The following is a 27,620-nucleotide window of genomic DNA, read 5'->3' as shown; positions in this document are numbered from 1 at the left end:
TGTTGGCACTTGTACCACACCGACTCTACACTTTACCCTTACGGTGTTCGAGGGCTTTTACACTGACCACACAGCGACTCGCCATGATCATGGGAGAGTGGCAGGACTGCCTGCTTATTTGTGTCTGGTTCGATGGCAGATGCTCTATATTTCATGATTTCCCCTTATGGGTTTCAGGGCTTGGACACCTGCCAACACCGCAACCCGCACTTCACAGGGGGTCATTTTTCTGGCTGTAATGGCGGTGTTTCACTATGACGTGAGCTACAGTGCCAGTCTCCATTCTGACCACACCGTGCCCCTCCTACGGTGTTACATCACGATATTGGTCCCCAGCACTCATTCCCCTTATGGGTTTTAGTGCACTTCTCCGTTCAGCTATTCCCAGTCACCTTGGAGGTTTTCTTTGTAGTCTGTCATTAATGCAAGATGTGCAGTAATACAGAAGCATATCGAATATGAAGTGGCCTCCATTTTCTTGTTTAATTTGTTAGCAACGTACCCTTGTTGTTATAATGCATGATTTACATTTGTTCAGAAACACTTTGGTGGGAGTAGATGACTGTCACTCCAAAGAACCCGAACAATTTGCACAAAGTATTGCGGTACTGCCTGGTCCCATGTGCCTCTTATATGCCATAGATGATAATGGACAATAACACATAATGTATGGAAATGCGCACTTGAAATCCTATAAGTTATGTGTATATAGATGACTTGCAATTTTGATCTATTTCCTTGTTTCCTTCTTTGATTTCATAGAACAACGGCGAACCCTCAACCCACATGGGCCATCATCGTTGTGGCCACCTGGATCACTGGCTAGCCAGTATATTTTGTATTTATAACACTGCAAACAGAGTGACTAATATTTTGGGTCCTGAGGAATGCCCTGGAATCCCTTCTGCGGACCACTCATGGGCAGAAACATGTTTACCATTGAGAGGGGTATATATGGTTTACAACCCCAGTCCTCTTTTTAGATTTATTCCAGTGGACCTAAGGAATAAGGGGGTATATGTATCAAGCTATATTGCTATCGCAAACACTGCGGACCGCAAACAAACAGTGTTAGCGACCGCAAAATAGACTTGTATTATGTATGACATAGGTTCACATTGCAAAAAAGAAATTAGCAAAATTAGCGAATATCTATTTTGCGCAGCCCGAAATCTGGGAATTGTCACTGAAAATTCACAAACTGCGACACAAAACCTGCGATAATCGCAAAAACAATGTATGAAAAAAATCGCAAATTGTGAATCCGTGAGATTTGCAGTTTTGCACATTGATTTTACCACCAACTCAAAGCAAGTGGTAACCAGGTGCAACCTATTTAAACAAGCCCACAATGCAACAGGGACTTCCACAATGGCAGCGTTGTATTTGATAGCCAGGAGGCTGCGAATTCGGGCTGCAACACAGCGTAGGAGGCGACAGGAGGGCGCATCACTCAGTTCCAGCAGACTGACGAGGAGATCCATAAGATCCATAAGAAGTAGAGCCTGGACTCAGCCACCATTATGGACCTGATAGAGGATCTGAAACACCCAACACGCAGGACCCAAACAATTCCAAGTCATGTGCAGGTCCTGTGCTCACTGCACTTATAGGCATCAGGGAGTTTTCTAGGGGTGATAGCAGCAGAAGATGGGGTCTCCCAGAGTCGCCTGTTGCGCTTCTTCCATGCATTCCTGGGTGCAATGGTACAGAGGCTACATCATCACATACAATTCCCCAGCACACAGCAGGCATTACAGCAAACACAACAGGACTACTACCAGATTGCACAATTTACCCATGTAGTTGGCTGCATAGATTGAATCCATGTAGCCCTCTCACCCCCATCAAACAATGAATATGTATTCAGGAACCGAAAATCTTATCATTCACTTAACATACAGGTCATCTGCAATGCAAAATATATCATCAATAATATTGTAGCGAAATACCCAGGCAGTACTCATGACTCATTTATCTGTAGACATAGTGGGATATAGAGACATCTCAATGCTGGCGAGTTTGGTAAGGGCTACCTGCTAGGTAAATACATGTCAAACAGTCTAACATACAGTAAATGTCTGGGGTGGGAGAACAGTAACTTACCTCTTGGTTTCCATCCTGTAGGTGACAGTACATATGCAGTGCGGGACTCCTACCTGACGCCATACCTCAATCCAGCCAATGCAAGGGAGCGGAGATTTAAATGCGCACACAAATCTACACGCTGTGTTATTGAGCAGAAATTTGGGATGCTGAAGAGCCGGTTCCGCTGCCTGCATAGCAGCGGAGGAGCACTACAATACAGCCCAGAGACGTGCTGCAAGATTGTGGCTACTTGTGCAATGCTCCATAATATAGCTACGAAAAAGGGCATTCCAGTAGAACTAACTGATACAGATATTTCTGAGGATGAGGGCCCAGGTCCGCCTTGCAGAGCAGCAGTTGGAGTTGGGGCAGCTCCCGGACGACAGAGACGTTTTGGTGCATAACTGTGTTTGATCAATCCTTTAGCAGCAGGATCATTTTAGTCACAAAGCCTGACAGACACATCATGAGTGTCACTAGATGCTGCACATGTTATGGCCACAGTACAGGTATGTAGGCGAGTCACAAGTCCAGATGTAATGGGTTGCTTCACCCATTTGCTATCCTCAGTGATGGGAGTTCATTTCTTCAGGGAACGGCCTGCTGGCACACGCTCAGGGTGCTGACTCCCCTCCCTTGACTCATTTATTTCATTTATAAAGCGCTCTTTCACCTGACGGCATCCTGGCGCTGGTGAACTCAGAGTACATGGCAAGAAGGCGAACAACAGAGCAACAAGGGCAAACTACGTCAGGGCAGTGTAACAACTACATTTTCAGAAACAGCAGTGTTTTTAATCTTCTTCTAAAAAGAAGGCGATCACTGACCTGTCTCAATTCCAAAGGAAGCCCGTTCCACAGCCTGGCCGCAGCAACCGTAAAGGTTCTGCCACCAGTTATAACTTTCCTAAACCTCGGGATCTTAACTAATCTATCCGAGGCTGAGCGAAGGTTTCTGGCTGGAACATACCACTAAAATTTCCCCTGCAACGAGACAGGACCCAACCCTTGCAGGGCTTTAAACACTAGACAGAGGGACTTAAACTGAATTCTCTGTCCCACCGGGAGCCAGTGCAATTCTGCCAGGGCTTGGGAGGACGAAGACCTTCTAGGCCAGCCCAAAGCGTGTTTAGCTGCGGTCGACTTAATTCTGAGAATGCTGTCCAAAAGAGACTTAGGAGATTCAAGCAGAAGGGCATTACAATAGTCCAGTCTGCTCAATACTGTACTATGTACAACCAATGCCCGTGCTTGAGGAGGTAGTAAAGGAAGAAATTTATGTAAAGATTTAATAATTGCAAGGCAGCTGTGAGAAGTTGGCCTGATATATGATGTTTCCAATTCTGGAACCACCTTGTATCAGTCCAAGCTTTCCCTTATGGTGTCTGGTTGTAAGTCAACCTTGTAGACAAGCTACCTTAATGGTAGCATAGACTAAACAGCCTTAAAGGCTTAACTCAAGAGGTCGTGTTAAGCGAGCTGTTTTACCAATCACAGTCCTGTAATATCAAATGAAAGGACACCACACAAGTATATATTATAAAAATATATGTATTCATTACTTAAAATATTCCCCAGTATTCTTTATGAACAAAGGGGCACAAGCGTTAAATCAAAAGCACAGTATAACATACAAAGTTGCACAATTATGGATGAGGGCGAGGGGCCACTCAGACCATATACTAAGAAAGTGGTATAAGAGATACCAATCGAACAGTGGTTAGGCCTAGGGCCTAGGGAATCGCTGGGAGCAGTCGGGACAAGCAATGCTGAAGTCGGGAAAAGCCAGCGGGATTCGGGTGCAGTGCTGAAAGCACACGCATGCACCAATGCAAGTCAATGGTGCGTAAAAGTTAAGCAAATAGAGTTTTAGGACACTTCCGCTGAACCTAGAAAGACAAAACTTAAGACACAGACCCTAGAGGTGTGTACCAGTGTGGGAACACCGCCGTTGCAATGTTACCTCACCCACAGGAAGCGGGTGCACAGGGTCGAAGTAGTGTTGGGTTTCGTCACGCTGGTTCTTGGTGCTTGAAGCTGAAGAGGCTGCAGGCGCTGGGAAGGAGAAGTGTCCGGTGGGATCCAAGGGTAGATCGAAGTCGAAAAGTACCTGAAAGCAGAGGGGACAGAGTCTGGGTCACTCAGCAGTGACCAGGGTGGAACCAGGATGGAACCAGGCAATGTCGGGCGCAATCAGGTGGTTGTCGAGGAGCTTCTCTCCGCTGTCACGTGGGCTCTGGGGCATCTACGAAGTCCAGGAGCAGGTCACGATCTGTCCCACGAGGGCTCTCGCCGTCTGCGCTGTCGGCTTCAAGATTGGAGCAAACAACACTTGGCAAAAGCAATCCACGCGGAACTGGAAGATTGCTTCTCACTGGGACCAGGAGGGTCAGAGTGGGTATTCCTTTTCAGGGGAGTGGGTGCAAATCTGGAGCAACCAGAATCACAAGTTGTATTTCGTTTTTCGTCGGCACAGGGGCCACAAGCCAGCTGGCAAGGGACTGGCCAACTCGTTGAGCCAAAAGAAGCAGAAGGGCCCCACGCAGCACTCGTCGAGTGTGGAGGGCTGAACTTCGGTGCAAGAGTGGCTCAGGGTTGGGGCTTCTCAAACCCCGGTGTACAGCTTCGAGGGTCACTCGTGGGCTGCACGGTCAGCCTCTCGTGGTCTTTTCAAGATGGCGTGCCCCACGCTTCTGGTCGCCTCCACGGGTCTCAGCTCTGCAGGGACTGTGGATCGGGCTGTTAGAAGGCAGGCAAGCTTGATCTCGTCGATCTCTGTCGCTCGAGTTCCGGCAGGAACTGCAACAAAGCAGACGTCGAGGTTGCGGATGGTGCCTGTTTGCACAGGGTGGTCACTCCTTGACCACAAGGGAGATTCTTCAGTCTTCTACGTTGAGTAGGATGTCGAAGGGTCCAGAGTTTCATTTCTTATGTTTCATCAGGATAATCTGAAGTGCATTGGCACTGCTCCCACTCTTATTCGAATCTGGGGGGCTGGATTACCTGCTAGGTCCCCTCCTATGGGTGGGACCCAGGAAGGGGGTGGATACACCCCTTTCCTTTGATCCAGGCCGCGCTGGGACTGGGGCTGGTGTGCCCCAGAACCGGTTTGACCGGATTATGCAAGGGGCAGCCTTGTGCTCCCCATGCAGTGTCTGGTTTCTTTCAAACCTCCCTGCTACAATCCACTATCTCCTGTCTGGGGGGGTGTGACACCTCCCTGCGACAGGAAACCCTTTGTCCAGGCCCCTTTGGCTGAGTTTCGGTCAGCTTCAGGGGGTCAGACTTGTGTCTGTGGCAGAAGCATCCATTTTGTGGATCTGAGGCCCTTTTAGAAATTAACAGCATTTCAGTAAAGTAACATGTCTTACCCCTCTAGAGGGGTGGAATGCTATCCCCGTCGCCAGAACTGGCGAGGGGATAGTATTCCAAATCGTATGACATCTTACACGACATGTTTTGATAAAGCCAAACCAAAGTTGCTATATAACAGCGAGGATTATAATGCACTTAATAGTATATGGTATGGCATTATCCTGAAACAGCTTAGGGATTTGTTCCCGACGGCTGCAGACAGGCTCAGCTCATGCTAGAGCTCCATCTCACATTAAACCACGCACTCTGCCTCCAGAATTGATAAGGCCTTCCATAGGAGTGGCTCACAGGTTTATATGTGTCCAGATATAGGTTTAGATATAGGTATACTATATCTAAGCAAGAGGTGATTACACCATCTTGCCCCAGCTGAGTGATCAGCCAGTTGTGTCAATTTAAGAACCAGCCAGGGGTGGCAAAAGATATGCTGCAGCCCCTGGTAGGCCTTGGTGGCACCTATGCCCTGAGCACCTATAGTGCATGTTACAGGGGCAAACAAGGAGTCCATTTCCAATTGTGGTATGTACCTAGGGTACATGGAATCCATTTTACAGAGAGAGCAGATAGCCTGGGGCCCTGATTAGCAGGGAACCAGGCCAACTAAGTCAAAAACCAGCTAAACACAAGGCAAAAAACTGCTGTAACCATAGTCAGGTAGCCACCTTCCTACAGCAGCTACCCACCGTTCTGGTGACCTGAGCTTCCATGGTCAGCTTGTTATTAAACATGATGCCCACGTTGCGAACCTTATCCATTGGTCTCACTGCTGTTGACATATCACTAGGCCATAAGTTACTTGGCAACACTGAGGGAACCCTATCCGCAGAGCAGAAGAGTACCTCCGTCTTGCCGGCATTAAATTGTAGTGAGTTGCCCTTCAGCCACTGAGCCGTGTCACGCAAGCAGCAGTGGAACTCCTCGATAGAGGTAGACTGCTCTCCCTCCAATGAGAAAATGAGCTGTGTGTCGTCGGCGTAGTTTGTGATGTTAATCCTGTGCTCTTTGACAACTGCAATTAAAGGTTTCATATATATGTTAAAAAGAATCGGGCTGATTGCCGAGCTCTGTGGCACCCCATATGTGATGTTAATCAGATCAGACCGATAGGGAAGAAGAGTGCCTGCGTTCGACCCGTGAGGAAAGATTGGAACCATTGAAGAGCACAGCCCTTCACCCCCACCTTCTCCAGCCTGCTCAACAGAGTCCCATGGTTGACCGTGTCGAACGCGGCAGACAGGTCAAGCAGAATAAGAACCACTGCCTGATCCCTGTCTGCCCGCGAGCGAAGTTCATCCATCACGGTCACCAGGGCCGACTCCGTACCATGAGCAGGTCGAAGGCCGAACTAAGCCTCCTCCAGCAATTTGTGCTGCTCCAGGTGATTGGAGAGCGTCCTACTGACCACGTTCTCCGTAATTTTGGCCGGAAAGGGCAGGAGGGAGATTTGCCTATAGTTCTTGGAACATTCTGGATCCAAAGAGGCCTTTTTGAGCAGAGGGGTTACCAAAGCTTGTTTCCACTGCAACTGCACTACACCGCTGTTGAGGGATTGATTACAAATTAGCCGCAGCGTAGGAAACAATTCTGTCTCAAAAGTCTTCCAAATTTTAGGAGGTACAGGGTCTAAAGGGGAGCCAGATTAAATGCCCTGTGCTACTTTACAGATTTCTTCCAAGGTCAAAGGAGCAAACCCAGTTAGATAGTTATCATTTTAAATATCTAGGTAGAAGATAGGAACATCCTTAACCTCCTTCTCCTTATCGCCAATGCCCACGGAGTCAGTGGTTCCAAGCACCGCATGCTCATTCTCCTCTCCTAACTCATCAATAATAGTTTTGATCTTAAGATGAAAGAAGTTAGGTAAATTGTTACACAATTCCTGGGAGGGGGTATCTTCTTTTTTGTGCATTATGGGTTAGTGAGACTGTTCAGAATATTAAAAATAATTTTAGAAGTGTTGGGGGCATTAAGGATCACATTAGAGAAATATTCTGCCTCAACCCTCTTAACCTCCTCAGGTGTTGTGCCCTGTCTCCCACTGCGCCGTCTGGTTTCGGGAACTGGTGGGGCTATGCTGCTCCTGCTTGACAGCTCCTCGCTATCCCCTGAGTCCAGGAGTCCTGTGCCACCTATGGTGGCTGTCTGCAGCTGTTCCACAGCGGTCGTGACCTGCCCCAGGCCTTTGGCCATATCCTGGCTGAAGTGGTCCATCTCCATGTGTATGCCCAGTGAGCAACGTGACAGCAGGGTCACGGCAGTACACAGGCGGTTCACCGCCTTGCTGTTTGTGTCCAAACGGCTGTAGAGACGTTGTCTCCCCCTGCATCTGGCTGCCTGCTCTTGCTTCATTGTGGCACACAGTTCTCTGATTGCACCTGTCATGTCCCTGATGCCCTCCCTCATGTCACTTAGGTTGTGGTTTACTGAGACCAGCTGCCTGTGTATTGACCGCATCGATTTTCTTTGCAGGCGCTGTATCTCCACCATGCTGCCTTCCAGTCCAGCAAACACTGTGTGTTCATCATCTGCGGCAGGGCTGGTGCTGGTGCTCGCCCTTGGCCTGGGTCTGGGTCTCACAGATCTTTCCTCCCTATGGTGCAGAGAGGGCTGTGCCTGGACCTGTGCTGCACGGTGGCCTGGCTCAGCCCGGGCATCATCCTCCCCTACGGACTGTGTTTCTGCCTCTAAAAGTGGCAGTGGGGGCACAATGTTACACTTTCTTGGTGGGACAGGTGTGGTCAGTGTAGTATCATCGGTGTCATCCTGCCCTGCCTGCTCCTCTGTATGTGCGGCCTCCTCAGCTCCTGCACTGTCATCCTGTGTTTCAGGTGGTGCTGTGAATGAAAAGCCACATTTTGAATTTGTGTTATGCTACGCATTGCTCACTGAATAAACTTTTCTCAGTTTGCATTAGCTAATTGCTGTCTAGCGTTTTTGCCCTTTACTGAATTACTCATACTGCTTCTACATTGCTGTGTTTCATTGCTCCACTCTATGATGCATCTGACTACATCTCCCATGATGCATTGCTGTGTGTGCTGGAAAAAGTGTACTGGAGTAGCATATGTACTGTAGGAGAGTAGGATCTGCTTACTATGAATACCCCCACTTTTTGCTGTGTTTCACTGATTAATCGACATTTGACTGGCTGGGGCCCTGCTAACATGAACCCCAGCCTAGCTGCTCTCTCTCTTAATTGATTGCATATACATTAAGTACATTCCAGATTGGTTACTGGGTTACCCTTGTGAGTCCCTAGTATATGGAATTTTAGGTACCAAGAGCATAGGTACCCCAGAGGCCTACCAGGGGCTGAAGCATGTATTATGCCACCCCTGGGAAGCCTTCCAATATGGCACCAAAGGTCTGCTCTTGCAGCCTGGGGAAGGTGGTGTAAGCACCCCTTACTAAGATATAGTATACCTATATCTACCTTTTAAAACAGACACATATAAACCAATAAGTCACTCCTATGGCAGGCCTTGACAATCCTGAAGGCAGAGTGCTTGGTTTTGTGTGGGAGGGTGCCCAGGCATGAGTTGAGCCCCTCTGCAGCTTTCGGAATCCCTTTGTTATAGCTGTTCTGTGATACAGCCATACCCTATACTCTTAAGTGCATTATAATCCTCGCAGATAATGCTAACTTTGGAATGGCTGCACCAAAAGATGTCGTGTTTGGTGTCTTTGGAATACTACCCCCAACCAGTCCTGCCTTCTAGAGGGAGAAGACATGTACACACTGGTCTAACCGGTAGGAGCTTAAAAGAGCCCCAGCATCACAAAATGGATGCTGCTGCCACAGACACGAGTCTGACCTCCTGTTGCTGGACGAAACTCCGGCAGGGGAGGCCTGGACAATAGGTTTCCTGTCCAGGGAGGTGTAACCACCTCCCCAGACAGGCTATAGTGTATTGGGGCAGGGTGGGTGCATTCAGTGAATGCTTTTCAGACAATGCCTGGGGCACACAAGGTGTTCATGTGCATACCCCAATTCAAACTGGTTGCAGGGATGCTCAGCCCCTGCTCTGTTGAGAAACTGGACAAAGGGGAAGGGGTGTAACCACCCCCTCCCCAGGTCCTCCCATAGGTGGGACCTTAGGGTTAGTCCATCCCCTAAACTTGGTATAAGTATAGGAGCCCAGTCACTAGTACTTTAAATTACCCTGGATGAAACTCTGCAACATATATCTTGGCCCTTCAACATTCTATTTCGACTAGAAGACTGAAGAAATCTCCCTTGGGGTCAAGGAGTGACTCCCCTGTTCAAACAGGCACCAAAGAAGCATCTTGCCGGTCTGCATTTTCAAGGCTCCCGCCGGATCCCGAAGAATCTGTGACACAGGACACGGACTTCCAGACATCTCTGAGGCCGACACGAGATCACAGCAAAACTGAGACCCGCAGCCGTCAAGAGAGACGTGGGACCGGAACTCCTGGACACCGTGCATATTTGCAAGTGCACCTACTGCCTGACCTTTCCCAAAGTTGTGCATTGGGATATTTGTAGTCCAAGCCGAGCACCCTTTGCACCGAAGATTGTGGGCCTACACTCCACAAGTGTTCCGTGGGCCCGCTTTTAGCATTCCTGCTCGAGGCTCCTTCGCGATCCCTGGTCCGTCGACTAGTGTGTCCCCACAAAGTTAATTATTTTGTTTCTTGGGCTTTCCTGGTTGCTCCAGACGTGCCCCGACTGCCCTCCAAATGGTGAGTCCCTCAGACTTTGCTGGACTGCACCGAAGCCAATCTTGCTGTTGCCAAGACTTGTTGGGTCAAATCCGGATTCCGACACCGCAGCACTCGACATCCGGCATGGGACAGCTTGAATCCAGCACCTGATTGCCGTCGACAACTCCTAGTCCTCATGGCTGAAGAGTCAAGCTTCATCTCCATCACCTGAAATCACCCGACATTGGCTGGTATCTTCTTGTTGCCTCCCTGGTCACTGGCAAGTGACCCAGACTCTGTCCCCTCTGCTTTCACGTTCTTCAGATCTTCGTTCCACCCTTGGATCCATCCAGACACTTTTCAATCTGGTTGCATGCAGCACTTCTTTGCAGCTCTCCATAGGAAACGAAGACGAAACCCGACACGAAAAGACACCTATGCACCCTGCTTCCCTGTGTGAGGTAACACGAGTACTTCAGTGCTCCTGTTGGTCTCAACTCTCGAAGTGTCCAGTACTGAAGGGGTTTGTACCTTGTCCACTCCTAAGTGTCCTTAATCTTTAAAAAATCTAACCGCAACTTTCTCCATAGAAGTCAATGGTGATTTGCGGCTGTGTTTAGACACTGTACGCGTCCCCGTGGGTCTCCTGCGTCCCTACCTTGGGTGGTTCCTGGTTACTCCAGCGGTTCTACAGCCTCTGGCCTTGTCTCTATGATTGTGGTGGTACTTATACCACTTCCTTAGTATATGGTTTGTGAGGCCCCTGAGGAAAAACGTATACTGTGCTAATTTGCTGTGTGCTAATTAAGTTTCTGTAAAGTATTTTTGACTCTAGCCTCATAAAGAGACTAGAGGGGTGTGTTTAGAATAAATACATATATTTTATATATACCTGGTGTTGTACTCCTTTCATTTGATCATTCATGAGATTATAGACTGGTAAAACAAGCTGCTTTACAATACTTCAAAACTTAGCCTTAAGGCTGCTCTCCACAGCTACCACTAGGATAGCTTTCTATAAAGGTTGTCTTAAACCTACCATCAATAAGGGTCAATTGGACGGGTGCAAGGTGCCCACTAGAATAGTGGACATCATATGTTAGGCCAACTTCTCACATGTATTCTGTAGTTGGTGCAATCCTGAGTGTGTGAATGGGATGGTGATGTGTAAGGCAGGATTTGGGATGCATCTTACCTTGTCTGGTGTTTGCAGGGTCAGAGCTGTCTATGTCAGCCACACTACTGACGCTCTCGGGCTGAAGGTTGGACTCCACCAACTGCTTGAGGGGTGTCGACTCTGTTGCAGTTGGTATTCCCTCACCAGTCTTCTTAGCCTCTGCCAGCCTGTTTGCCATCTTGTCCTTGGACCTGGAGCGCATATCGTACATCTATTTCTCAGGTCCTCCACAGAGCGCTGGGTCACACCATTGGCATTGATGTCCAGCCATATTTTCCTCTTTCTTGACTCTGGGACACGGAGTGATTTTTTTCCGAATAACAACTCATGGCTGTGTATCATTTCCTCTGTCAGCACCTCCTGCTCCCTCTCGCTGAACTACTGCTTTCTCTTTCTCCCAGCCTCCTCCCTGTCCTTCTCTTTCTCCTGGGTATCCATTGGAAATGTTTGCAAATGCAGTACTCAGTTCTCTGCCTCTCCTCCCAGCCTCTGACTCAGCCTCAGGCAATCAGGTGCAGCATGGGCAGTCATACTTCCTGGTTGTGATGTCATCAGGCTGCACCTGAATGGCAGATTCTCTATTTTTGCGATTCTTTATTTGCGAATTTGCAAATAAGGAATCACTATTTGCGGGGTCGCTGTGAATTTCTGGGATTTTTTAGTCACATCGCGTTTTGCGAATCTCAAAATGCAATTAGCTAAAAATCGCATTTTGCATATCGCAAACACAAAATTTCATAAGTATGCCCCAAAGTTATTTTGGCCCTCTGGAAGTAGTTTTAACTATCACCAAACTGTATATTCACTCACACTCTGTCCCTCACTTACCTCATTCCATCACTCATCAAAATACCTCTGCTTCTCCCGACTAGGGAAGTTGTATCCCTATGGACTTCACAGTCTGGGTATGAAGAGGGGACCCAATGATGAAGCATGTCGCCCTCGAGAGAGTGAGGGTTCTCATCCTAAAGAAGGATTACTCCCTTTTGAGCAGGTCCATCGTGTTCATCAACATACAAACAGTTTTCGGCTATAAACTAGCTGTAGGAAGGTAGGATCCTTCTGCATGGTTACCCCCACTATTTGCCTGGTGCTAAGCATTTTTTGACTAGTCTGACTGGGATCCTGCTAATCAGGAAACCGGTCTCTCTACTTTCTCCCTTGAATTGTTATGTTCACTACTAAGGTACATCACAGATTGGATACTGGGGTACCCTTATCAGTCCCTAGTATATGGTGCTAAGGTACCCCAGAGGTTGCTGTTGCCAAGACTTGTTGGGTCCAATTCGGATCGCCACACCGCTCGAATCCAGCTCCTGGTTGTCGTCGACCCCTCCTGGTCCTCATGACTGAAGAGTCAAGCTTCACCTCCATCACCTGAAATCACCCGACATCGGCTGGCATCTTCTTGTTGACTCCCTGGTCACTGACAAGTGACCCAGGAGGGCTAAAGCATGCATTATGTCACCCATTGGAGACCATACAAAATGGAACTACAGGCCTGCCATTGCAGCTTGTGTAAGCTGATGCTAGCATCACTTACTAAAGATATAGGCTACATATATCTAGGATCCCTGCACTTAAAACATGTAAGTCACTCATATAGCAGGCCTTATCAATCCTGAAGGCAGCGTGTGTGAGGGTGTTACTGCATGAGCAGTACACCCCTACGGCCTATGGAGCCCATTCTCCTGGGATGTAAGTGAAGCATCCATATACTATATAGAGGGGCACCACGAATTACGCGATGACCATCTGGAAACTGGCTGCCATGAATCCTATCATGTGTGGTATCAAACATGTTGGAATCATATCCCTCACCGTAAACGGAGTGGGAGGTATGATTCCTAGCACTAGAAGAGCCCTCCGTTAGGCTCCTAGTATTCCTGGTGCCAGCCTTCTAGACCCAGACAGCACAAAATGTTTGCTGCCGACCAGAGACACAATTCTGCCCTCCTGCTGCTGAGCCAAGCTCGAGCAGGGGAAGGCCGAAGAATAGGCATCCTGTCACAGGGAGGTGTGATCACCTCTCAGACAGGATTTAGTGTATTGGGGCCGGGTGGGTGTGCTTGCCAGCGCCACTTAGTCTGCATGAGGGGCACATTTGGTGTCCCCATGCATAGTCTAGTTCAAACGCTCTGTTGCGAAACTGGACAAAGGATATGGGAGTAACCTCCCCGATGTCCAGCCTCGCCCCTGGGAGGGTCACCTGAATCGTCCCAACCCTTTCCTATTGGTACTTAAAGGCTTACCTGTGGGTGGGTCCCTAGAATCGTCATGGGACAAGATTCAGATCAGACACAACTTCTTCTTCTACAGTCTGGACACTCTGGACTACATTTGGGCTCGACTTCATATGCCTTCCAGTCTGCTGTGTCGTCTGTGCCAGTCCACCATACAGGAACCTTCCAAGGCCTGTGGGCATCAAAGACACTTGAAGGAAGCTTCCTTGAAGTGAAGGAGTCACTTCCCTTCATTCGCAGGCATTGCAACTAAGTCAACCGGTCTGCTGAGCCTGAGCTCCTCCGGACTCCAAAAGGTTCTTCAATACAGGTGGTGGTTCTCCACAGGTCTCGAGGCCTGCCCTGCCCTCTAAATTTGAGGCAGTATCCCTCGTGGGGGCTGTAATAACCGAACCCCTGTGCACCGCGTAAACTTGTAGTTGCAAAGGCTTGTTGGCTTCCTTCCAAGAAGATCGTCGAGCTCCAAGTAGCCCCAACCTCAAGCATCTTCAGTGACCAGAATCTTCCGCCACATCGCATCGTTGTGCATCGTGGCCTGCATCTTTTGGTGAGCTGCTTGAGGTCCTCTTGCGACCCCAGTGCCTCCAGCATGTGGAACCATTGGAGAGTCACCTTTGTTTCATGTGGCCTCCCCTGATTGCTTGGGCCTGCCCCGACTCCCCTGCTTGTGATGAGTCCCCTACACCTATATGTGTATGCACCTTCCTTGACTTCTGCGTGGGTTGCATTTGCCAAGGCTTGTTGGTCCTCCTGCCAGACACCGACCCCTCAGCACTCGACATCCGACGTGGTACAGCTAATGCATGGCTCCTGGTCTTCCTCAGCGTCGCCTGGTCCTCACAGCTGCAGAGTCAAGGTCCTCATCAACTCTCCTGCAACTCCCGACATTGGTAGGCATTCGTCTTCCAGATCTCCTGGTCACTGCTGAGTGACATAGACTCTGTACCCTCTGCTTGCAGGTACCTCTCAACTAAAATCCACCTTCGGATTCCATCGGACACCTTCGCCGTCGTCAGTAGCGGCACTTTCCTGAAGTCCACCATTGGGTTCAGCGTTGGTTTCCGACACCACTTCATACCTATGACCTACACTGTTGTAGGTCATGTGGGTACTAGGGTATCCACAGGTGGGATGGCTCTCCAACCTTTAGTCTTCCATAGGGTTTCTTCAGGGTCCACTGGGAAGGGTTATTTTTCTTTAAAATTCCAACTGCGACTTATATGTTGATTTGTACAGAGCATACGCTCTCCGTGGGGGCACTCACCTTGGGCGGTTCTTTGGGTACCTAGCACTTCTACGTCCTTTCGACATTGTCTTGACACGAGTGGTGGTTCTTATATCACTTTCTTAGAATATGGTTTGTTCTCTCCCCCTGTATATTCTGTGTATTGTGATTATCTCCGGGTAGGAGATATCCAAGTGTATTAGAGAGTATCATATAATATATACATATTTTTATAAACACCTTGTGCGATTCTTTTTCACTTAATCTATACTATATTATTGCATTCTGGCAAAACAAGCTTCTTTACACTCCTTCTGGACTAAGTCTGAAGCCTGCTCTCCACAGCTACCACTTAAAGAGCTACTAAGGTTGTCTAAGGCCTCTTAAATCACTATAAGGGTTGTTTGGAGTGGTGCAGGGTATCCAATAACATTAGTGGACATCATATAACCAGGCCAGCTTCTCACACTAGCCGATTTTTTTGACAAACCAGGCGTACTTCTGTGTTAGTCGGATGATAGAGTGGGAGCAGTACGCACCAGGTTGGGCCAATCCCTAGATCCCCAGTATGAATATTATTACACTATACTATATAACATTCCAAGGCAGCAGTCCACAGCTACATCTAATTTTCTTTTTACTTAACTTTATATTGCAAACATACGCCTGTCACGTTTAGGTGGCAACATTTTTCCTTTTATGTACTAATAATGTTTCATACACATGGTTGTTGAGTTTCTATGCATGTTTTAATGTGAATGTGTGACTAGATGATTTCAAGAATAAGTCAGTGGATGGATGCACTTATGTATAAGTGCAAGTCTGAATGACAGAGTGCATGTATGATGAGCTATTTAGTGCCTAAACTCGCCTGTGACTAAAGAGGCACATTCAGTTATAAGCCAGACCTACTTCCAATTCCAATGCTTATCTTATCACAGGTGACTACGGATGTCAAAAGTAGAATTTAATAAGAAATTAGAGACAGTTTTTTAAACAGGGAAAGCATGCTTCGATGTATAATAGGAAAAATAACATCAAAAAACCTTCCTGGAACAGAGCTTAAATGCCCATTTTTTACTACTGCTGAATGAGGGCCTCAACCAAAATATACTCATGCAATAGTAGAACAAAGAAATGAATACTACAGGGTTAACTAATCGGGTTGTAAATGAGTCTTCCTGCATGAAGGCTTGTTTTTTGTACCTTTTAAAAACGTATGTAACATTTGATCTGTAGCAATCCCTACTAAGTTTAAGTGCTGTGAAATGATACAGTTATTTATCTTGGGTTTACCTTTCGTAAGGTGAGTAAAGCTGTCAAGAAACTCCTCATACGTCTGCTCATGGCTGTTCAAAAACTGATCAAGCACCTCCTGAATATTCTTATCCTCTTCCATGGTATCATTCCGGCCGCAAGCAAGGTATGCCTCTGTAATATCCTACAACAAATAGAAAGAAATAAACAGTTATAAGGATGAACTTTCGGTAGAACTTTACGATTTGGCTGACTTCTGGAGAAGAAAATGGATGTGGCAATTTCAATTTGAAGAGAAATCCATATGACATTTATCGATGCACTGTCAATCAGCAATCCAATGCCTCAGAATTTATTTACGGTTGGGGGCAATCATATCAAGTACCCATGGGTTGCTGCTACGCTCTCTAGGAGTCTACACTTTTCACGAGCAAGGCAGCAAGGACATTTTAAACCCAGAATGTCCCTAAGGACTTCTTTCAACATCCTGATCGCCAGTTCCTGGGATAGAGGTATTTCTTCAAAGAATGCTTGCCTTTTCTGGAGTTGTACAATCAACAACACAGATTTACTACTGAAGTTGATCCCTATCTTATAAATATCAGATCATTGGTGGAATTTTGGGATGTCATATTCCCCAGGATTTAAGTTTTAGAAAAAGCTTACCCCAGACAGTTCTACAAAATATCAATATGTACGTCCTCATCTATAATGTGCACAGCTGTGTGTCACTGAGCACTGGGAGGATAGGCGGGGGGAACGAAGCTTTGTAATGTCATGTAGTTTTATTCCGGGAACGAAGCTTGGCAATGAGTGGTAAATGGTGGTTCGAATGGATGCTGGTCAAGTTACAATACAAAATGTCCTACTAATGTCTCCAATATTGAACTGGAAAAGGTAACAATGTAATAGGTTTCAACTGAATACACCTAAGGAATTGAACAAATTTAGAGACATGGCGTAACACTATTAACACCCATGGTCTAAGAGGCAGAGGAAACCCTTGCGTACGCACACATCCTATGTTTCTTGTTTGTTTACAACTACCTGAACAAGGTAATAATACAACTTTCGTCCTGCCTAGAGATATCCAATCAAAGGCTTTATTTTGAAAAATTGATTCATTCAAAACAATTGTGGCACTTTCTCCATTTATCAGGCTCGTCTGACCACTAGTCTATAGTCACAATCAATAGAATAGAATAGAATAGAATAGAATAAGACTTATATTGCGCAAACTTAGCCCGGGTGGGCATCAAGGCGCATATCTACACAGAAATAGGGACAGGAGGACAGATAATACAATAGCCACCACAGCCATGATGCCAAAACCTTTGTTTATTTCTGGAACCAAAAATATTAGGACAAATCCCATTTCCATTCAAGAAACAAAGATGTTGTCATTCATTTGGAGTACAATTCTTATGGGGGGGAATAGCATTCACCTAAAGGTTCGACCCAGAATAGCTGCAGCCTTAACATCCATAGAAATATAGCCTTCTAGCCCACCGTATATACCGGGGCTGAAGATAATGCCAGGTACAGCGGGCTATAAGGCTATATAGAATATACCACCCAATCAGGGCTGAACACTCCAATTAAAAACACTTGGGCTGAGCCGAGGAGGCTGCCTTGGGTAACAATTAAGGTTTGAAATCTTACACGGTGCAAACATCCAGGTGTCAAGGGGTTTTAAAACTTAGCAGTAAAAAGTCACTGGTCGAAAGGTAAGAATTGAAAAAGTTCAATTGTGCTGGTCTAAGGAAATAAGTTGGTCAAGAGACAAAAAATGTACAAGCTGACAAAGGTACTGTTGTTACAGAACACTACACGTTTTAAAAGTCGTGCGAAGCACATTGTAGGTGCTAGTGTGAGGCAACATGATTCCATCGTAAAATATATAGAAAAAGATATTTAAAAAGAGTTCCAAGCGCTATGACAGATGCGCAATTTCTCCTTTCAGCCTCATACCCGCAGGAGATATATGAAACAGTTGGGAAAGAAATTTAAAATAATGTTGTTTACCTTTAGGCTCTCATCGTGGGTGGCACCTAAGGAAGGGGGGGGAGCATTTTGTCAAAAGAGAAATATATTGGCATTGGCCTACGTGCAAAGCCTGCAGTACACTGACAGGAGTGATTAGTACTAGATGGCACATGAACTCCAACAAAGCTACTATTTACTTCACTGTTGAATACAGTATGATCACTTCTACCACATTGCCAGCCACCACGGGGCTTTGCTAATTTGAAGTGAAAATTCCACTTGCATTGTTGAAAGGATTTAGGTTTGCTTTTCTGCTGTCTGGCACCTTTACCAACCGGCTGTTTTACAGAAACAATTGGTTCAGTATACTGATTATTCACACTCCGTGCAATGTACTTATTTTCGTTTTGATCGAAGTAGAAACGATTGGAGGATTATGCAAAGCCGCTCTCTTTATGGGATGTGTTATTGCACACATGCTACTGGTTACTGGACCATGGCACCACAAAGAGGCAGCGGCAGGGAGAGAGGCTTTCTGTTGGGGTTGGCGGTTGGGTCCATGCTGTGGGACACATGGTAAGTGGCCACAGGTGGTGATTTCTGTGCTTCCACCAACATGGTCTGAAATACAGAAATAATTGTGAGCAAACACCAGAATGATAAGCTACTCCTCTGGCATATGACTCAGCATATAATGATTTCTAGCATCCTCCTGGTGGTTTTGATGCACAGTCTTGTGGTGTGCAACAGGAAGCAAAGCATGGTTTCTTGCTATTTTTGAGTAGCCTGTTTCAATTCCTCGAAATTGTTGTGCTTGTTTTCAAGATGAGCCTTGAATCCGCTGTGGGCTGTTAGGTGTAGGATGGAGAGAATCCTATTTGAATAAATTGATAGGTTACAAAGCATCAATTACCAATGGCAGGTATCCACCGAGGGCATATCTTCCAACACTATTAAGGTTTTATTTTCCAAGAAACACAAGAGAGCACTCCCTGCTCAAAGTGAATGCCCCAACATATTTTTATGGACGATAAAGAAGAAGATATCAGAGTCCCTACACCTGCAGCCCTGCTCATCGCCACTCTTGGTGAGCAGCACAGATGTGGGATGAATTCATTTTTCTATGGGGAGGTTAGGGTTGTACAATGCCAAAGTCGCCCAACTGGTACCAAACCCACAGATTATCGTTTTGAATACACAAAAAGGAATTTTGGGGTACAAAATTGGAGGTGATGGCCTCGCTAGACGAGTTGATTAGCACACATGGTTCTTAAGGGGAGGAGATGGCATGGGCAAGAGTCAGGCCTAGATGACCGCAAACTGCTGAGGCTCTACTGGATCATCCACCCTTCGCCTTCCGGGATAATGCAAGGGTGATCAACTACGACAAAGGAAACATACACCACACAACTGCAGCAATCAACCTCCTAATTATGATGTCTGCGTGCCCAGAAGCCCTCTGTCCTTAAGATCGAGCCTGCTATACGGGCTGGTGCAGCTGGGGAAAATAGTGACCAAGGACGCAAGGACAAAAGAGATCCACTTGACAGAGGAGAACCAGATAGAAAGTGTGATGGAGTTAAGGACACCCTCCCTGATGCCATGACGCTAAAAAAAAGAAGTAACAGGGAATCGGGAGAATCAGTGTCACTGTAGGAAAAGTTCAGAAGTTGGAAGAGAGCTCCATGCACACAAAAAAGGCCCACTGTCCAATGTGGGTAACAAGCGGATTGTAAAGGGGCCCTGAAGTTGGCTTGTTTCCAGATGGGGCAGCTGAGGGCACACACAACAAGACTCACACTGCCAGGGCATTAGATATGAGGCGCCCTGAGTGGGTGTTAGACCTGTCATCTTTAGGGTGGTCTTTCCCCAAACGTGTTGCCTTTTACTTCCTGTTTTGCCGATACTTTTTGTTGTCCTTAGAACTCTGAGCACTTTACCACTGCTAACCAGTGCTAAGGTGCCTGTGTTTGTTGCTAAATATAAATACATTGTTGCATACCCGATTGGCAGATTTAATGTACTGGTAAGTCCCTTGTAAAGCATATACCCTGGGCCTGTACTTCAAATGCTACTAGTAGGCTTGCAGCACTAATTGTGCCACCTACACAAGTAGCCTTTCAAATCTGCATCAGGCCTGCCACTACAATATCTGTGTGTGCAATTTACTGCCACTACGACTTTGCATTTACAACTATTTTCCAAGCCTTAAACTCTCCTTTAATGACATATAAGTCACTCCTAAGGTAGGCTCTAAGTAACCCAAAGAGCAGAAGGGCAGGGTGCTATGTATGTAAAAGGAAGGATATACACTTTTTTGTTTTGCATTTCCTGGTAGTGACAAACAACCTACTTTGTTTTTCACTACTGTGAGGCCTACTCCTTTCATAGGATAGCATTGGGGATTCCTTAATACACTTTTAAGTTGCAGTTCATGGTCAGAAAGGAGTAGCTTTTCCATGTTTCATATGTTTGGAATTGCAATGATAAATTCTCCTTACTGGTGAAGTTTGATTTAATATTACTGATTTAAAAATGCCACTCTCAGAAAGTGGAAATTTCTCTGCACTTACTGCTCTGTGTGCCTGCCAGCCTGTCTCCAAAACATGTGTGGGGTGGGTTACAGCTACCATTTGTGCATTCCCTCCAGATAGCCACAACACAGGAAGAATCAGTGTGCCTGAGTACCCATCTACATACATCTGTATTTTGACAGCCTTGCCAGGGCACGATAGAAGGGAGGGGGCTAGCACTTCACTTGAACAGGCAGTATCCTGTCCCCACACAAAGGACTGATCACCCTCCAGAGATAGCCTGGCAGACAGGACTGGGTACAAAGGGATACTTGTACACTTCAAATAGCTGCTTTGAAGTCACCCCCACATCAAAGGCACTTTCGGATAGAAGTACTGGGCCTCTGACCCCTAACATCAGACACTTCTGGATCTAGTACTGAACTTCTGTCAGAAGGACCGTACACTTGGAAGGCCTGCTTTTCCCCTATGTTGCTCTGCTGCCTGCTGTTCTCTGACTCTGCTGAAGGAGAGCTGGCCTCTGCCTTCATTCCAAGTGATCTCCAAGGGCTTGTTGACTGGCCTCCTGTTGCTTGAGACTCAGGGAAACCAAATTCTCTACCCCTGCTGCTGTCCCTGGGTCACTAGAAGTGATCCAGATACTTATACCATGGATTTCGACACATCTCTTGTCTGCGTGTAGCAGAATCAGTGCATCGACCCATCGGCTCGGTTGCAGGAGTAAACTCGTCGTATTGCATTGGAACCAGCACTTTGCCTCCCAAGAGCGATACATCAGACAGAGTATTACTGCTGCTGCAGCATGGTAAGATAGATGCATCCCCTTGACTCTAAGGCAGAATCCAGCCCATTGATTAAAGCCCCACAACTCCGGCACCCGTCTTTGGAACTGACGCATCGCCTACACTGCGTGGAGAAGATCGGCGCATCCTGTTGTTTGCAAACAGGAAAGGTACTTTGCTCTCTGGGGCCTGAGTGGGTCCTGTAGCCAGCCGGCGCTCCATCAGAGTCGCCCTAACTTTGACTTTGTCCCATATCCCCCACGATGTAAAGTAACCTTTTTAATGTTACTTGCCTCTAAGCGCCTTACTGCATTTATTCCTTTAAAATTCAATATCTCAACTACTGCCCATTAGATTTTTGTAGTTGTGTTCAGAATACAATAAATTATCTTTCTAAACCTGTGGTATGTTAGGTGGTCTGAAGCACTATTCTGACCACAACGGATCATTTGATAGATCAGGGGCATATATCCATGAGCTGACCTTCATAACATCACTCAACACAATGACCAACAACGAGACAACAGCTCTACAATGACTCCAGACACCCTAGCCACTGAAAATCGTCAGAGAAAGCTCAACAAAAGATGGTAAAAAACCTGTTGCAAGAAACAGCACCCCTTGGAGCTCACAGCGATTCAACCCGGCAGAACTCTGGAATCACCATGGCACTCACAAAAACAGACTTCATCGATATATCATAACCATTTAAAAATAAATTAAAAGAAGAGATCAAATCCAACCTAGACAGGGAAGAACATAAATTGCACTCTGATTTAAATGAGAAAATTATAATCATACACCAGGATAGTGAATCTGCTGGGACATGAGAATTGTAGGTGGAAAATAAACTTCAACGCTCAGAGAAAATAAATACATAGCTGAGATGCCAAGTACATGCTTTAGGGGCTCAAGATCTGGAGAACTTGGTGTGAAAATATATGCATCGGGGGCCTGCAGGAAGGGGTAAAGGCTACCAACCTGCGATAACTCAGGAAAGGACTCCTCGAATCTCTACTCTATGAGAGCATGAAGAGGTCAAAATGAATTGGGTTCACATAGTGAGTCAGCGGATCCTGGGTGACTCACATGAACACCGATATATTCTGGTGAAGTTTCACGACTTTCGATTGAAAGTAGCAATGTTGATGGCAGAGCACAAACAGCATTAGGTTACATACAATGAATTTGAAGGCACACTTTTTCAAGACAGCTACATAACACTGGCGTGCCAAAAATAGTTGCGCCCAATGACGGACAAACTCCGAAAAGGTAAAATAAGATATCTTTAGCTATATCCTTTTGGAATAGTGTTGGACAGGCCACATGAAGGGCTCGCTCCCTCCCCGCAGGACAGGGCCCGGGCCACCGTCAGCACCATTGCCCGGCCCAGCCGCCATCTTGGACACGGCACCACGCGGCCGTGCGGCCTCAGCCCGACCCCAACCCTGGGCCTGGCCAGGCCCCGACATCCCGGCACCACCCTCCACCCAGGAGGTGAACGGCCCACTTGGCAGGTCAATGGGAGTACGAAGTGTCGATGGCTCTCCCCCGCCAGGTGCCGAGCACCCCCAGCCTCCTCGGGCGCTGGCTCCACCCCCCTGCTGGGTGTCTGGACTCCCTCATCCCAGACCTCCCGACCTCCAAGAGCGAGGGTCCGGACATCAAAGGGCGCCAGACCTATAACTGAGGCAGCCCCAGGACAGGAAGGCAGTTGTATCCTGGAGTCGAGAGACACCGCGACGAACTCATCCTTGACGGACTGCTGGCGCTGCCACAGCCCTGCCTTGTGAACTATTGTCCTGCCTGCTGGCGCTGCCGCGGCCCTCTGCAACCTTCATCCTCGTTGGGACCTGCTGGCGCTGCCGCGGCCCTCTGCAACCTTCATCCTCGTTGGGACCTGCTGGCGCTGCCGCGGCCCGTTGTAACCTTCATCCTCGTGGGACCTGCTGGCGCTGCCGCGGCCCGTTGCCACCTGCATTCTCGTGGGACCTGCTGGCGCTGCCGCGGCCCGTTGTAACCTTCATCCTCGTTGGGACCTGCTGGCGCTGCCGCGGCCCGTTGCCACCTACGACCTCTTCGGGACCTGCCGGCGCTGCCGCGGTCTGACCCCTCCGAACACCGAGCTCGAGGATTGTGAGCCATCACCGTTACACCCCCGTACCCGTGGGTACCCAGACTGCCCCGCTACCCCCTTCCCCTACTAGAGACTAGAATTGAGAGGATCATCGTGTCCTGATTGCCTTGTATCGTACCACTCTACTCCCAGAAGTGCCTATAAAAGGTGTTACCCTGAACTTTGTGTGGTGTCCATCTGTGGGGGGGAAGTTACCTGTCTGTGCGATCACTGTGCTCGGCCGACCCTCCAGGTCCCCGTCTAACATTGGTGGCTAGCGGCGCGATCCGAACCAACGCGTACCGTACAGACAGTAACTCACCCTACGACTAAAACCACAATGACGACCAAAGAGAGCGGATCGGCGGAGAAGTTCCAGATGGAAAAGCTGGAAGAATACAACCACCGAGAGCTCAAACAATTTTGCATGGACTTAGGCATTGCTACCACCGGGCTAAGCACAAAAGAAGACTTCAAAAACGCCCTAGAGGCCTGGACAGAGACAAATACCGCAACCCCCCGGGACCCCGCAGCCCCGGAAGTCAACACCACCCGGACGGAGGAACGGAGAACAGGCCCCTCCCATGAAGAGATCCAAGAGCGGGAAAAAAATAGATTACACGAGTTAGACTTGGCACGACTCAGATTAGACGGAGAATTGAAACTGGCGGAACAAAAAATAAACTTAGAACACTTACGGCTCAGAGAAGAGCGAGAGGAAAAACAGAGACAGAGAGACCTCGAAGAAAAAAGACTGGCATACGAGCACGAGTGCAAACTAGCGGAGATAGAAATGCGCAAACTGAACAAAAACCTAGGGGTGCCCGAGCAACCGCACTCCCCGGGTCCTACCGAGCAGAAGGTCCACATCCCCAAGGATGTGGTCCGAGAATATCACCGGAACGACGACATACAGCAGTGGTTCAAGGCCTATGAGATTGCCATGACCGCCCACCGGGTCGCTCGAAGTGACTGGGGAGCCGGTCTATGGGGGAGATTCGTCAACGAGGGTCGTGATGCCCTGCTGCAGCTTCCGGACCATCAAATGACGTCCTATGACCACATGAAGGCCGCCCTCCTCAGTCGATATGGACTTACACCCGAAATGTACCGCCAGAGGTTCCGCAACTGCACCAGGATCCCAGGTACGACGTGGTTGGAATACGTGAACTATTTCAGCCGAGCCTTCGAGGGGTGGATCAAGGGTAACAACGTAACCACTTACGAACAACTCTTCAATCTCATTGTGTGGGAGCACCTCTCCAACAACTGCTTTGTCGAGCTCAGGCAGCACCTCCGCGACAGTAAATTGACTGAACCCCGGCAGCTCGCCACCGAGGCTGACCGGTGGGAGAGCACCCGAGTGGCCCGGAGTGGGCCGAATGAGCAGAACAGAACCAACCAAGGTCACCATCGTCCCCGAGGAGGAGGAGGAGGCCCGGGCCGGGGCAGAGACGCCGCCCCGGCCGCACCCACTAACGCCACCCCGGCCCCAGCCGGCCGGGGAAACCCCCCGATGCGCCCGGGGTTCCGAGCTAACGTGACGTGTCATCGATGCCAGCGAGTCGGCCACTATGCCAGTGACCCGACCTGCCCGAAGAACCCGGCCCCCGGGCCCCGCCAGATGGCGGCCGCCGCCCTGGGAGAAGAACAAGTCTCCGAAGACACGGAGACCTATGAGTCGGAGCAGTTCGAGTGGGAACCCGCCGCCATGACCCTGGCATGCCTAGGAGGAAGAGACATGGTCCCGCGGACTCCCCTGCCCGCCAACACTCGGAAGTACAGCCAATGGGTGAGCATCAATGGGCGCAAGGCCGAGGCCCTGCGTGACACCGGGGCCAGTGTGACGGCCGTCCGCTGTCACCTGGTGACCCCAGAACAAATCCTACCAAACGTACTTTGCCCCGTCCGATCGGCAGATAACTCGGAGAGCCTGTGTCGGATGGCCTGCGTCCCCTTCGAATGGGGAGGAGTGTCCGGCATGCTGAAAGTAACTGTCCGTGACGATGCCCCCGTAGACTGCCTCCTGGGGAACGATCTCGAGAGCTCCCCGTGGGCCGCTGTGGAAAGAAGAGAGCATCTGGGGATGTTGGGTCTCCCGGACTGGGCGTGCGTAACCACCCGGTCCATGGCCACCCGCACCATCCCTAGACCAGAAGAACCAGAATGGGCAGCACCTCCGCCCTCGATCACTCCAGAAGAAGACTTCCTCCAGACCGACCACCCGGACCCCACCCCAGAGGGGTCCACACAGCCCCCCGAGCTTCCCGACCTGGCTCAGTGGCGTCAAGAAGGGGGGCCCACCCAGGAACAATTCCGGCAGGAGCAAAAGACCTGCCCCTCCCTCGAGGGATTGCGACAGCAAGCGCTCGCCCAGAGCCAAGGAGACACCACCGGGGCCCACTGGGTTTATTGGGACAATGATCTCTTGTACAGCGAACAGAAAATCGCAGAACTGGGGGCCGGGCGAGTGCTGGTGGTGCCCCTCCACTTCAGAGACTTCCTGTTGAACCTAGCCCATGATGTCCCCCTGGCCGGGCACCTGGGCCAAGACAAGACCTACCACCGCCTGGTGACTCACTTTTTTTGGCCCAAAATGAGAAATGACGTATCCAACCATTGCCGGTCCTGCCCGACCTGCCAGGCCAGTGGGAAGAGCGGCCGCAAACTCAAGGCACCCCTACAACCATTCCCCGTGGTGACCACCCCGTTCGAAAGGGTGGGAATAGACATTGTGGGGCCCCTGGACCCCCGAACAGCACAGGGACATCGCTTCATCCTGGTCCTGGTGGATCACGCTACCCGCTATCCTGAGGCGGTCCCCCTTCGTACGATAACAGCCCCAGTAGTGGGTCGAGCCTTGATGGGGATCTTCTCTCGAGTGGGCTTCCCCCGGGAAGTCGTCAGCGACAGGGGTACGAACTTTATCTCAAAATACATGAAGTCCCTCTGGCAACAGTGTGGGGTCACCTACCGATTCACGACCCCCTATCACCCTCAAGGGAACGGACTGGTTGAGCGGTTCAACCGCACGCTCAAAGGGATGATTGGGGGGTTGGAAGAGCCCCTCCGTCGCCAGTGGGATGTGCTACTACCGTGCCTTCTCTTTGCCTACCGAGAAGTCCCCCAGAAGTCCCTCGGCTTCAGCCCTTTCGGACTCTTGTATGGACACCCGGTGCGAGGCCCGCTCAGCCTAGTCAAAGAAGGCTGGGAAATGCCCCCTCTAAAGAACCCTCCAGATGTTTTCAAGTACCTCCTAACCCTCCGCAACCAGACCAGAAGGTTCAGAGAGATGGCAAAAGCAAACCTGGAGGCCAGTCAGGAGGACATGAAAAGGTGGTACGATCAAAATGCATCCTCCATCGAATTTGAACCCGGCCAACAAGTGTGGGTAATGTCTCCCACCGAACCATGCGCCCTGCAAGACAAATGGACGGGGCCCTTCAAAGTAATCGAGCGCAAGAGCCCTGTCACCTATCTCATCGATATGGGATCTTCCCGAAACCCTCCCCGGGTCCTCCACGCTAATAGACTGAAACCCCACTTTGTACGCTCCGAACTCAGTCTCCTGATGGCAACCGACAATGGAACCGAGGAGGACTCCGAACCCCTTCCTGACCTCCTACGGTCACGGGAGAAGGACGGCTCCGTGGACGGGGTCCGACTCTCGGAGGCCCTCACCCTGGAACAGCGCCAAGACTGCCGAGTCCTCCTGCTCCAGTTCTCCACCCTGTTCTCCCTCACCCCAGGGGTCACCCCCTGGTGCTTACACGACGTGGACACTGGAGACAGTCCCCCTATCCGCCATCGGGCCTACCGCGTACCAGATCGGGTACGGGCCTGCATCCAAGAGGAGGTGGCCAAGATGCTCACACTCGGGATCATCGAGCCCTCAGACAGCCCCTGGGCCAGCCCAGTGGTACTGGTCCCCAAAGCGGCCGCCCCCGGCGCCACGCCGGAGCTCCGGTTCTGCGTCGACTACCGGGGCTTGAATGCGGTCACCAGAACAGACGCACACCCCATCCCCCGAGCAGATGAACTAATCGACCGCATGGGAGCTGCCCGCTACCTCAGCATCTTCGACCTGACAGCGGGCTACTGGCAGATCGGTCTCACACCCCGGGCCCAAGAACGATCGGCATTCTCTACCCCTGATGGCCACTATCACTTCAA

The 27,620-nt window shown here is 49.1% G+C and overlaps 1 protein-coding gene across 1 annotated transcript in view; it reads right to left on the bottom strand.

The window, feature by feature from the left end:
* The window catches only part of IFTAP (intraflagellar transport associated protein), a 299,298-nt gene that overhangs the window by 202,164 nt on the left and 69,514 nt on the right, over positions 1-27,620 (bottom strand). The window contains exon 2 of the mRNA XM_078684338.1: positions 16,069-16,213. Coding sequence (XP_078540464.1) covers positions 16,069-16,213 — 145 coding nt within the window. The remainder of the gene's footprint in view (positions 1-16,068; positions 16,214-27,620) is intronic.

Source organism: Lissotriton helveticus, chromosome 3_2 (genome assembly GCF_964261635.1).
Source record: "Lissotriton helveticus chromosome 3_2, aLisHel1.1, whole genome shotgun sequence".
In the NCBI taxonomy this organism is placed as follows: Eukaryota; Metazoa; Chordata; class Amphibia; order Caudata; family Salamandridae; genus Lissotriton; species Lissotriton helveticus.
Note: the sequence above shows the minus strand (reverse complement) of the source record. Positions and strands in the feature narration are given on the sequence as shown.